This window comes from Sceloporus undulatus, chromosome 6 (genome assembly GCF_019175285.1).
Source record: "Sceloporus undulatus isolate JIND9_A2432 ecotype Alabama chromosome 6, SceUnd_v1.1, whole genome shotgun sequence".
In the NCBI taxonomy this organism is placed as follows: domain Eukaryota; kingdom Metazoa; phylum Chordata; class Lepidosauria; order Squamata; family Phrynosomatidae; genus Sceloporus; species Sceloporus undulatus.
Window position 1 is genome coordinate 91,209,410 of NC_056527.1, and position 14,188 is coordinate 91,223,597.

The 14,188-nt window shown below is 42.5% G+C and overlaps 1 protein-coding gene across 1 annotated transcript in view; it reads left to right on the top strand.

Moving 5' to 3' along the window:
* KCNH4 (potassium voltage-gated channel subfamily H member 4) overlaps window positions 1–14,188 on the top strand; it is a 69,386-nt gene that overhangs the window by 8,811 nt on the left and 46,387 nt on the right. The window contains 1 exon segment of the mRNA XM_042477408.1: window positions 13,767–14,000. Coding sequence (XP_042333342.1) covers window positions 13,767–14,000 — 234 coding nt within the window.

Genomic DNA, 14,188 nt, shown 5'->3' on the forward strand with positions numbered 1-14,188 from the left:
AGCTTAGGGGAAAGAACCTCTAGGTTAGAAGAGAGTAGGCCAGCATTAATCAAAGTCTGTTTTGGAAGCAAAGATGCCTTGGGAGCCTGTGAGGGTTCCTTCTTGTTATAGGAAAGGACTGGTATCTAATGGGTCAGGACAAGGGAAGCTCAGAATCAGGACTTTTAATTCCCACCACCACTTTCTGCAAAAATGTTGATGTCCAGTAATTATAGCAGAAAGTGCTAGAAGTCAGGTATCTGGAGTTCCCTTTTCAGCTTCAACCTGGGGAACCCTTTCATGGATCACACTTGGGTAGAGCATGTTACAGAAGGCTTTTAAATAGGAGATTAACATCAAATCTACAGAACCACAATTCCCTGTTTGCTTACAAAGCTCATTCATCCTTTGGCTCAATTGCTTTGGATTTTCAATTCACATCCTTCGTTGCCTCTCACATGAATGGTTGATGCTGGATTATCTCCCTCGTGGCAACCTTATGTCCTCATGTCCAATCCTGTGTTTTGGAAATGGGCTGCCTGATTCTCTGAGCTCTGTTCTTGGCAGGCTCCATCTGTCTTGGGTAGTTCAGTGGATGGTAGCAGCAGCACCCACGTGAGTCTCAGAAACAGGAGAGGAAAAGATATCTAGGCAGGTATATGAGAGTATGCACAAGTTACCAAGTTTCACAGAATTCTTTATCACTCAGGTAACAGAATTACAGGAGCATCAAGATGTATGAAGTGAGGGTATTTTGCATTACAAATAATGGGCTGCAGGAAACTTTTGCGCTCTTGTAATGATCTGAAACAAAATTTTCCAATTTTACGCTACCAAGACTGGTGCAACCTACCTTGTGGCTGTATTGATGAAGTGAAGCAGATCAATAAAGGCTAGGGAAACATGCACTCTGATGGTAAACTTCCTGAAAAGGGTCATAGCTCAGTGTTAGAGTCCATGCTTTGGATGCACAACACCTTTGGTCCATTCCTTAGCATCTCTAAGTAAGGCTAGCAAAGGCCCCTCTCTTAAACCTTGGAGAGCCACGCCAGTCAGTATAAAATGGGGTGGGTAACTTTATGCCTTAGGACACCTTCAGGGCCTGGTGGCCTATTTAAATTGCTTCCAGGAGATCCAGTTCATCTCTCTCTCTTTCTCTCTTCCTCCCAGCCTGTGTCTCTTGTCAGAAAAAGGTTGGTGGTGGAGGTCCAAAAGGACAGAGGATGACAGAAACAGCTTCAGAGAAGGGCTTTATGCCCTGGTAAAGATGGACAAGTGGTCTGAATTTGGAGCAAGTCTTCATAGCCATTTAGTTAAACTTTTTGATTGATTGATTGATTGATTGATCTAGGAAGTGAAACTCAAAGCATTCCTAGTAGATGGCTGTCCGTTCTCTCTCTGCTGACCTCTAGCAAGGGAGAACTTGTTATCTCTCCATGGATTTGGTTCCATTCTTGAACTTCTCTCCTTAAAAAGTTTCTCTTAATGTTCAAATATAGTCTTTCCTCCTGTAACTTAAGCCCATTAGATCTAGGCCTACCTTCTGAGGCAGCAAAGTACTTCGGGGGTTGGACAAATGCTATCATGTCCCCTCCGCAACCTTCATTCCCTTAGTCTAAACATAACTTGGCCCATTCCTGTGTCCCTCAGAGGACTAATTTCCCATGTCCCAAACCATTTCTGCTGCATTCCTCCAAATCTCCAGTTTCTCTAAATCATTCTCAAAGTGCAGCAACCATAAGTGAATGCAGGACCCCAGAGGAGGTCTCACTAGTGCAGAATAAAGCAAAACTATTATTGCTTGTGACTTCAGAACTGCAGTTCTATTAATACAGCCTAAAATTACCTTTACGCTCCCTCGCGCTCTCTCTTTGGTAGCTTCATCACACAGCTGGGGCTTGCTCAGCTTTTGATGAACCAAATCCCAAAGATCCTTTTCACATGTACCAGAGCTTTGACCGGGGGGGGGGGGGGGGGGGGATGTATCACTTTTTTGGACTGCACATCCTAGAATCTTCCAACCAGCAGTCAAAAAGTAATTTTTATAAGCTCTTTTATTGCCAGTCCAACATCCTCCATCCTATACCTGTGCATTACCATGGGATTTCAAGTACCAGCATGAAATGATCACTTTCCCCCTACATTCATCTTTTGTTGTTGTTATTTGCCATCAAGCCAACACTGACTTATGACAGCCCTATGAAAGAGAGAACTCCAGTCATCTATAGCCCTGCACAGATTTTGAGAATTCAGGGCTATAGCTACCATGATTGAGTCAGTCTACCTATAATGTGGTCTTCCTTTTCCTTTTTTCCTTTTTTTGCTGCCTTCTATTTTTCCCAGCATTATCATCTTTTGCAACGTATCATGCCGTCTCATGTGCAAAGCACAACAACTTCAGTATAGTTGTCACGACTTCTAGGGAGAGTTCAGAACTGATTTGTTCTTGGACCCATTTACTTGTCTCTTTGGCTGTCTACACTATCCACAGAACCTTCTTCCAATGACACTTTTCAAACGAGTTGATTCTCTTCCTATTAGCTATCTTCACTGTCCAATTCCCACAATCAGAAATGCTGTGGCATGGATGATTCTGACTTTGGTATCTGCTGATAGATCTTTGCATTTGAGGATCTGATCTAGTTCCTTGATGGAGTTAAGCACATCTGCATCTGAAGTTCCTGCTGCTTCAGTCTTATTTACCAAATCAGTTGAACATCATCAAGTTAAGCATGAATAATCTTCTCATTCTTCCTCCACATTCTGAAAGAAAGGTCTCTGTTTTCCTAACCATAGGTAAGCTGCTCTGAGCTCTTCAAATGAAATGTGGGGCCTCAGTAAATGCAGCCAATTAAAGTTAATGAGGAGGAAAAAATAACTTTCACTGAGGGACCTCCCCCATCCGGCTTATAAATTAAAGTTAGGCAACACTCAGCCTATAGGCTGCATGTGCCACCACTAGTGTTGCTGCTACAGATAGTACAATTACGACAACAACAATAGCAGCAGCAATAAAACACCACTCTTGCCTTTTAAAATAAAGACATTCATCTGAATTGAATTCCTGAAAGCCTCCAGGAAGCGTGGTTCAGCTCAGAAAGAAAGCATATGTTACTTTTAAAGCAAAAATGTGTGTGTTTTTACCACCAGTGGCACATCACTGACTGATGGGTGTGTGGCTCCTTTCAGGATCAGGGGGTATTAGCGCAACTCTCATTGACCCATGGAAGTTACCCACCATGTTCTTAACCAACTTTGTTTCAACTCTTCTTTCTCTTGCCTAAGGCACCACTTGTAACCTATTGCTTAACTTAATCCTGAGAAGCTGTGAACCTGTGACCTGACTTCTTTGTTAATAAGAAGTTATCACTGTGAGAAAATCCTGGGCTCTGGTCGCTTATATGTCTTGCTGCCCAGAAAATTTACTTTTTAAAAAACTAAAACTCCCAGATCTATGTAGCTTATGGCCATGGAGAGGAGAGGATTCTAGGAATTCTCTTCCGGCAAAGTAACTTTTCTAAGCTTTGCTGCTGCCAATAAGATTCACTAAACAACTTGAGCTTTTGTTGCCGTCACCAAAGAAACACCTAGTCTGAAAAACATTATTTTAGTGGGCTTAGGAGCTTGATTTAAAAAGCAACAGTGATAATGTTGCATGTCCCAGATAAGACTGAATTTGGCTGCAACTTCCTTATTTCTGTTTCTTTGTTCCTTGTTACAGCCCAAATTGGAACCTGAATAACTGTCTGGGATTTGAGCAGATCTGCACTGATAAAAGATCTTTTGGACAGCTCCCAAATTATACTTCTATCTAGACAACCAGGCGGCTCCTCTGATGAGCTACTCTTTGTCCATGTGCCATCTAAAAGTTCATTTGAGTCCTCTTGGGGTATGCAGCTTGCCATGGGTGTGTTGCCAGCTAACCAATGTGGACAGTATGTGTGCGTGTGTGCGCGCGCGGGGGGAGGAATTACACACACACACACACACACAGAGTAGCTCCTCAGGACCATGGAGAGTACACATTTTAATTCACAGCCATCTAAGCAGCCCCCTAATCCTGCATCCGAGAAGCCAAAAACTGGACTTAGCTACAGATGCAAACTATTTTTTGACATACACACACACATACATACTCACCCCTCCCAAGTTAATCCAAGCCGTGACCTGATCTGACCATGAGTTAAACTCGAGTTGGGTATGGGTAGGATGAAAAGTAAGCTCTCTAGCCTTGAGAAAAGGCAACACATTGGGGACGCAGTCAGTTGAAGGTACCCTTCTCTTCAGTTCTGCATCATGGGGGACAAAACTTAAAGATGCCAGGTCCAGGGCTTGGAAAAGTTATTTTTTGGACTACAACTCCTAAAAATCCCTAAGGCGCCATAGCTATTTTTGGTGATGACCGGAGGATTGTGGAAATTGCATTCCAAAAAAAGGTAACTTTTCCCAAGCCTGTGGGGCTTCAGTGTATCGTGCCATTCAAGCCCGGACCAAAGCTGTGAATCTTACTTGTGGATGCTCAATAATGAGGGGAAAGGAGCTCTGCATGTGTTCAGAAACAAAGCTGTTCTTGTCATCGTGTCCCATGTTCCATGGCTGACAACCAGCATAGAAAACTGAATGTGGGGCTTAGCTCTGGTAAAAACTAAGCTGTGATGCAATGGTTGAAGGACTGGATCCTGCCATTAGAGCCATTAGAGAAGAGAAACTGGGGTAATCTGTGATCCTCCAGATGTTCCTGGATTGCCGTTCCCATCAGCATCTGCTAGCCTGACTAATGATGAGAAATGATGGGAGAGACAGTTTGCCAACATCTGCAGAGTCACAGAATGCTCACCCCCACCTTAACGCATGGAACACTATGTCGCAAGTGCCATGCATCCCAAAACTTCTTTGGCACATTATAGCCCTTCTTGCCCTGAGTGGCCTGAAGGTGTTTTAGTCAGAGACAGAAAGTAACTAGTTAAAATCAGTTCAGTCAGAATTTTTCTAATCTAAATGGGTAACTTAATTATGCATGTTTTAAACTTAAGTGATTGACTTACTTTGGAATGTTAATATCAATTTAATTCCATAATAAAGTTTTAAGTATTTATTAATGAAATGAAAGACAGTGCTAAAAAAAAACACGCAACCCCCCCAAACAAAACAAAAAACACACATTTCCCCTCAGATGGCTCTTTACTCAGGGCCTAGTTCTCTTGGGGTTTTGCAAAACTGTTTCCTGGTTTAAGGAAGTTTAGATCACAGGATCCAAAGCACTTGTTTTTATTCATGATTATAGTATGATTCCAAGGTTAAATGATTTAAAACAACCAAATATTAAGGGCAGCTTGGAAGTGGGAGATCTTTTTTACACCCAGTGATCTTCCAGATTTTACACCAGACACTACACACAAAAAGCTGCTCATCTTTCCCAGGAAATGAATTTGAAAATTCTTAACCTTGGGAGTTTGGCTGTTGTCCGTGTGAGAATCAGTAAGTCAAAGAAAATAGAGGCAAGGAGATTATAAGGGATGGTGAAGTTAAATTCTCCCCTTCAGCCATAAGTGCAGTTAAATTACATTTATAAACTTATTAATAATTAACTAAATATATTTACATTTTGCTATTTCTGATTTTAGTAAATGATGCAGCCAACCACTCCCCGCCCCAGGCCTTACCCTCCTCTCCATTACACATAGAGGATGCAGTGTACTGAATGTGAGGGATGTGTGGCCCTCCCCTGGCACTGCAGCTCCCATCATCTCTGACCACTGGCCATTGTGGCTGGGGCTGGTGGTCTACTGAAAAACTCAATTTTCTTTGACATTTCAACAAACCATGTATGATCTCCTACCATGCTTCTCCATTCATTTTAAGGCTGCTTGTGCAGAAGAATCATGTCTTGATAGGTTGTGCCTTGTGGGTTGTATCTGTCTGTTCCCAGCTCTGCTGCTATTAATGGAAACCCAAATCATTTTGATTCAAATTAGGATAGTGATTTGCTTCACAGGCATCTTGTTGTCCAGATTGATTGAGAGAGTAGACCAACAAGCAATCCCACCTTGTGCATCTGGATTGCACTACCACATGGCTATTGCATTCTGGCCAATAGTGAGATTATTGCCAGAGAGGGCATGGACTCGGGTCCCATTTGAGGCAGTGCTTTGACCTTGCTGGGCGGAAATCCATAGTCCAAATATCCTCTTTGGCACCTTCTATGCTGAAGACCATCTGTCTGCCTTGGCACTCCGCCTACCAGCAAGGTGGCAACATCCGAATCAAAATACTGCGCAAAGCATGTTATCAAACAGAGATAACCCTTTAGAGAGGGGGAAGGAGGTTTAAACTGGTGTATCCTCTGGCCAAAACTCCATTTGCAAAGTCAGGGAAGCCATGCAGCAAAACAGTAACAACGTGCTAAGCGGAGCCTGACAACTCTCTCCGTTTCTATAGCGTCCCAGAAGATGCTGGTCTGTAGTGGGATTTTGGCCTTAGTGCAAAAGCCAAGGGTGGAAAGGGGATCGAAAGATTTCTCACCTGATTTTATCCTTTAGGAAGGATGCTTGTTATGGATCTAGCAGTGCCAAGATGACCATATGCCATAACCATAAAAAAGGGCAAGGCACCGTGAAATGTAAGACATTCAAGGAAAATGTAGGACATAACAAACTAAAAGCTAAAAACACTAATATTAATATAAATTTATGTTTCTAATCATGCTGAAAACGGAGGATATTTTTGAATTCCTCCTGGTCAGAAGGCTGAAAGGTAGGGCATGTCCTGGAAAAGGAGGACATCTAGTCATCCTGAATGCCATCAAGACTTGGGGGCAGACGTCCAGAGCATAACTTAAAATAATAAGGATGGCCCTGAAAGACAACAAGTCTTGTATGCCCCCATTTTGAAGTAATACACAACACTGAACACTGTTGGACTACTAAGCAGGGCAGTTTCAGTATCACCTCCACCCTTTAGTCAGATTGATAAAGTAGCTATCCAAGAGGCTGAACATTACCCCCAAAGTTAGTTCACTACTCTGGATATTTTCTTTAAAGCTCTGGGTTAATTCCAAAGCTATTAAGGCCAAAGTCTAACTTTACCTGGGTACACTCCTACTGTCCCATAGTCAGTTAGCATGCTGCACATGGAATATTTGCATATTTCATGGAAAGCCAGTGTGGTGCAATGGTTTGGATGTTGGACTGAGACTCTAGGAGACCAGGGTTTGAATCCTTACTTGGACATGGAAACCCTGGGGGAAGTCACACTCTCTCAGCCTCAGAGGAAGGCAATGGCAACCCCTCTCTGAACAAATCTTGCCAGGAAAACCTGGTGATAAGTTTTATTTAGGTTCACCATAAATCGACAACATGTTGACTACACACAGCAACAACATAGTCCATGCTTTCACAGTCACACCCCACAATGTTGCTTAATTTCTTTTTAAAAAGAAACAAGTTTCTAGGCCCTAAGGCTATGAAGATAAACACCAGAACAAATGGGCAATGCTAGATGAAATCAGGAATGGGAATGCTGTTAAGTAGAACACCTATTTATTCTTCACAGGGAGTGGAGTTCAGTTCTTTATATAGTATCTTACTCCTGATGCAGAACACAGTATTTAAAATAGATCCACATTTCCCTGAGTATATCCGCTGCAGATGCTTTGAGTTGCAGCTTCCTCTTCAGTAATGTTGGGCACAGAGACTTAACATTCAACCTGTCCTTGATTCATTTTGCTGTTTCCATTTGGGATTTGAGATAGGGGCTGAGAGAAGAAGCAGGACCAGCCTATTTTGCTGCTAAGGGATAAAAATCCCCATTCCTTGTACAGAGTCTGACTGAACTGAAAATTAATGGAATACAATCTTCCATGAGAGCTGATGTAATGTAGTGGTTTGAGTGTTGGACTATGACTCTGGAGACCAGGGTTCAAATCCCAGCTGGGTGACTTTGGGCAAGTCACACTCTCTCGGCCTCAGAGGGTGGCAATGGCAACCACTCTCTGAAGAAATATGCTAAGAAAGCCCTTTGATAGGCTTGCCTTAGGGTCACACAACACCTACAATATCTGGAAGGCTAATTTAGGAGCCACAGGACAGGCATATTCTACTCTGCCCTCCCATAGATCCAATGGGGTACAGTGGTCTGAGCATTGGAGCTAGAGTCTGTGAAACCAGGGTTAAAATCCCTACTTAGCCATAGAAACCCATTGGACAATTTTGCACAAATGGCATTCGCTCAGTCTCAGAGGAAGGCATTGGCAAAACCCCTCTAACTAAACCATGCCATGAAAACCCCATGAAAAGGTCATCCTGACTTGGAGTTTGACTTGAAGGCACACAACAACCTCCAACAAAAGAGAAAGCTCAGGAAAAAAACAGCCCTCGGAGTTGTCACCCCTGCCTCTGAGACCCAAGGCAGTTGCCTCATTGTGACTAATAGCAGAGCCGGCCCCAAGAAAGAAAAAATAATTTATACTGCCTACATCTCCCCTGGATGCACACTCATGCCAGTTCACTCATTATCCTGAATTCTCTTCAAGGGTTCTGACAAGGATCAAGTCAGCTCAGGACACATCTCATCCCCCTTCAACACCACCCGAGGGGACAGAGGTGTGTGTATGTGTGTGTGTGTGCCTAATTCTAGCAATTGCTGAATCTCTTGGCAGCAAAGTGCATAGTCAGCCCTAAGATCCAGAATCATTTGCATCAGGGTGAGGGCTGAGAAGAACAGTGCACACCCTGCGGGCATATCTGTTCTCAGGGACAGAACAGGAGAGCATCATGAAGAAGATCCAGAGATAGCGCTACCATGACATGGTCGTGGAGAATGTCTCTCTTTCCTCTTTCACACTCATTGTTATTCCCAGTAGAAAGTTCCACTGGATGCAGACATAATATCTGGCCAAATCAGTTTTGTACTTTTCTGTTTTTTCCCTCATCTCCTCATTTTTGGTTCCACTTAGCCTGATGAAAAGTTCCAGGGAACACAAAAGCATGTACACTTTTGTGGCATTTTGTTATTGTCGTTTGGGTCCCAATAAAGGTATTGTTCAGCTCTGGATTTTGTTTTTAGTTATGGTCTTGCATGGCTGCTTCTGACTTTAAGAAGAGTTCTGCTTGATTGTGATCTATGGGTCAGATCCATCCCTCTCCCACTCTGCTGGTCTTCAATGCATTTTCCAGCACATTGTTTAAAAATTGCAAGGGTAATGAACTTAGTCTCTAAAGAGCCCAAAGTATCCATTGCAATAAATTGTAGTCTGTTGTCTCCTCCATATCTTCTTTTAAATTGTAGATTCGTTGGGGCAGAGGCCTGGTCTGATTTTGTGAAGAACCAGGATCATGAATGGCACTTTAGCACCCTCCAGTGTGGCACCTTCCACCTGTGTAGGGCCACACTTCCATCATCTCTTGCCCTCATTCCTGGTGGCTGTTGATAATTGAATTGTAGTTCAGTGTTATCTGAGGAATGTTGCATTGGAGGAGCTGGTTCAGGGATTTGGAGGTAGCAACCATCACCTTGAATTGGGCCCAAAAGCAAACAAGAAGACAGCCTAGTAACTGCTATATAAAACTGATCAAAAGCCCAGACTCTCGTCAGCTGTCCTCCTACACCATTCTGCACCAAGTGAAGCTTCCAGACATATTTTGAGGGCAGCCCCATATAGAACACACTGCAGCAATCTAAACTCGACATAACTAGGGCAAGCTGAGCATCCTCCACAAAAGGCAGGCAGGTTGCTGCCCCAAATAAAGCTGGGCAGAAGGAGAACAAAAGAAAGCATACATTTGTAGTAAAATATGTGTCTGTTAACATATAATAGGTATAGATGACCAGTTTAGAAATACTATATGAGCTCTATATAAAAACACATGACACCTTCCCATAGTGCAACCAGGTTACCTGTGTACCTGTTCAGTATGCCGTCTGGGGTTTTTCCACTTTAGGTTCCTTATTATCTTTCCTTAGGCAAAGGGATCTTGTACTACCTTTGAGACTGAGTGAAAGAAGTTGTAGCATAAGCTTTCATAGACTTGGTCTATTTCTTCAGAAGCATGGCTATGTCTCTAGTCTCTCCTTAGGGTTCTTGATCTTTAAGCCAAACTTAAGATTGGACAGCCCTTCAAAGAGAGGACTGTCCTCTGTAAAGTAGAACACTCAACCACTCCACCCAAAATGCATATCTGTTCAGTTTTGGATGGAAACGCCACCCAGAAGAGGTCTATTGAGATTGGCAGTCCTTCTTACCAATCATATTTTCATCTTATTTGGATCAGAGCTTGGATGTAGCTAGTTATGCAACTTTTCTCCCCGTCCCAAAAAATGATGGCACAGCTATATTACATTATGATTCTAACTAAATGAGCAAGAAGGTCTCCCCTTTTAAAGAGGCATAACTGTAACTTTAAGTTACTTTTATAGTTATGGGGGGTGGCCTTAATAAGTGGTGGCGAAGGAGGAATATCATATGGTTCGTGTTGGGGCCTCGTGCTCAGTTGTGAGTACTGAGGCAATGATAAAGTGGACAGGAGAAATGTGTGTTTTATAACACAGGCCAGCATATTATAGTGTTGAGGGTCCCCCTCCCTAAAAAAAGCAATACAAAAATAAGAGCTATTTTAGTTACTGTCAAGAAATGTAATACTACAGTATTAATTTAAACAAAACAGTAGCTATAATAGTCGCTAATTATCCTCTCTTATCCTCGGATCTATGGTGGCAAATAGTCACCTTTTAAAGATATGTTTCCAGACTGTAGATTACAATGGAAAAGATAGATGGAGAGGGATGCGGTTTGCTCTGTGTATGGGTAGCTCTGCGTTCTCAAATTCTGGTTGCTCTCTTGCTCATCCAAACCTCTGAGCATGTTGGTTGGAGGATTCTGGGAGTTGTAGTCCAGAACAGCAACTTTTCTAGACTCTGTTGCAGTATCTTTTCCTTTCTTCTTTTTTTTTTGGGGAGGGGGGGAGAGATTATAATGCCAAAAGTCAGCTGTCCAGCTAGAGCTCATGGTACTGCTTTTGCATGTAAATATATGTTATGCTTTGCTGCAACATGTATCAATAGCAGTAAAGCATGGAGCTGTAGCAGATGTGGGAAACGAGAGGAGAATAGAAATGTCACTTGTGGGTTTGTGAATTAATATACACAATAATCTCAAAGCGCAACCCCTGCACTGGCAAGATCACAGAGCACAACACAGGGGTGAGCAATGACGGTTGCATCTACACTGCAGAATTAATGAAGTTTAATACTGCTTTAATTATCATGACTCTGTGCTATGGAATTCTGGGTTTTGTAGATACTTAGCCTTCTCTGCCAGAGAGCTCTGGTGCCACAACAAGCTACAAATCCCAGGATTCTATGAGATGGATCCATGGCAGTTAAAGCAGCGTCAGACTGTATTAATTCTGCAGTGTGGCAGCAGCCACTGTGTTGGGGCAGGGGTAAATTTTACTTTCATGTCTCCCCTCAGTGGGCAACACAGTTGTGTTCAAGATGACCCGAAAGTGGCTTGAAGTCTCTTCCTCTCTTGGTTTTTCTTTATTCTGACTGATTTATTCTGCTGTTCGTTTTTAAATTGGACATGTGGGAGGCAAATTAAACTAAACTAATCCTCTGAAAAAATCTTGCCAAGGAAACCCCACGATAGGTTCACCTCAAATTGGAAACGACTTGAAGGCATACAACAACAACAATGCTACTTTGGTGCATTTTAGCAATGGTTTTCGGATTATTTTCGTATTACCCTTTGCCAGAAAAGGGTGATATTATTGAAGTGGGGGAGTCAAAGAAATGCTGAGTAGATTCTAGGAGGATTTGGAACATGCAAAAAAAAATGGAGTTGGAGACCTATATGTGGACCACAGGTCATATTTTGCCCACACCTGGCTTACCATCAGCTCCCGCAATGGGGCTTGATGTTGCACATTGTCAAAGATCAGAAAGACAACATGATCAGTGTAAACAAAAGAGATTTTTAGGCAGCCTTCCAAAAGCCGCTGGGGACGGACAGGCACAGATGAACCTCCTGAGGGAAGGAGTTCCACTAGGAAGGTGACATAACAACAACAAAACATCAGCCATGAATGCTAAACCTGTGAGGCAGAAACACAAAGCAGGAGCTTTCTCTCTAGTCATAACAGACGATGGAACCCAGGTAGGAAGAGAGGCCTACAAAAATGGAGTATTGACCTAACAAGGTACAGAAGGACTACAACAAGCTTTCCTCCATTACAAAATATTATTCCATGCATGTGTTTGTCCTTGGGCAAGTTGCATGCTCTCAGGCTCAGGGGAAGGCAGTGGCTAAACCTCCTCTGAATCAATCTTGCCCAGAAAACCCCATGATCTTAGGGTCGCCATAAGTTGGAAATGACTTGAAGGCACACAACATCAGCAGTATAAAGTTTGACATATGTATGGAAAGAACTACAGAGCCCTGCAGCTAATTTTTTGAATGGATCTTGGAAAATCCATGCTGGTTGGAGGATTCTGGGTGTTGTAATCCAACATATTAATTTTTCCAAGTTTTGTTCTGGAAAAAGAAAGACACATGCTGTATCAGAGCCCTTTAATTTTAAGTCTGTGTGGGCAGCTTGCAGGACTGATTTAATTTTAAGTGTTACTCTTTAATTTTAAGTTTGTGTGGGCAGGTTGCAGGAGCTCACAGGTGTGGCTGAAGAACTACTTGACACATGCTCAGAGGCATTTTTTAGATTATTTTTATATAACAAGATTTTGCTGGTGGAGACAGGCAGTATCTCTTACAAGATTCAAAAGTGGTGTGAAAGATCCTTTTCTGCTGATGGGAAAAACACACACAGTGATAGAGACACTGAAACACATACTTATGGAACAGACTCTTCTGGTCAAACAAGTGTTGCAGGGTTTTGAAATAATATCAAAACCTGGCAGCCCTGTTTGTCCATAACAAAGCATGGGATGATCAGCATATATTTATGAACAACAGTTTTCCTTGCTAACCGCCTTCAGAACTTAAGACAAGAGCGAGCTATTGTCTGTCTTTAGCTTCTATGCCAAAGAAGGAGGTATGGTCAATGACAGAATAGGTTAAACAAGACAGATTGTAGCTCAATGGTGGAGAATTTGTGCTTCACAACCAATAACTGAAACTCCAGAGGGCTGTTGTTCCTATGGTTGAAAAACCAATAGCACTTGTCAAATATTTTTCTTGGTTCTTTTGCAACAAGAAGCATCCCTTGAAGCAGGCTAGGCCCAAGCCATCACTGCATACCTTCTAACTCTCACGATTTTGCAGCATAGGCCCAATTAATCCTCTGTCATTCCACTTTTTCTTATTAAAAATACCCCAGTTTTTCTCTTCTCCTCCTACTCCCCCCCCCCTTTTATCCTCAGCTTACTTCATTTGCTGCAAACAGAGTGCAAATATAAACCTAGTTTGCATTGAATTAACTCAGCAGGAGGAAGGAAGAGAAGAGTGGGTTGAATATTGCTCTTTCCAGTAGGCTCAAGCAAAAGCAAACTGTGACACCCTCTTCTAGTCTGTGTGTTCTTCCTTGCTAGTAACTTCTGCCATCTTGACAACACTCTGATGTTGCTTAGCCATACATGTCCCAGTTTTCATCTGTGAAATGTTGGAGGGTTTGTAATAGGCTATTGGATCAAACCTATCTAGATTCCTGGGTTTTGTTTCCTTTTTTCAGACTACGTTGAGGAGCTGTAGTCCCCGACCCCACCACAAACTTTTCCATAGGCTTTCTGTGTTGATATAATAACTCAGGGACATGATCTCTCTACTTTGCTCTTTACAGACAGCAACTTCCTCCTGGCCAATGCTCAGGTGCACCGTGGGTTCCCCATTGTTTACTGTTCTGACGGATTCTGCGACCTCACTGGTTTTGCCCGGACAGAAGTCATGCAGAAGAACTGTAGCTGTCGTTTTCTCTATGGCAGTGAGACCAGTGAAGCCGTTTTGCAGCGCATTGAGAAAGTGTTGGAAGGAAAGCAAGAGTACCAAACGGAAGTCTGCTTCTACAAGAAGGGTGGTGAGTTTGTGAAGAACCTTCTCCCTTTGTAGAGTAATACCCCATGAGATCCAAGTACAGTAGGAGACTTTTAAACATAATTTGTGGACATCAGGATTACACCTCTTGTCTTGCATGTGACTGCACTCTTATGGTGGGATAATAATAATAATAATAATAATAATAATAATAATAATAATAATAATAAT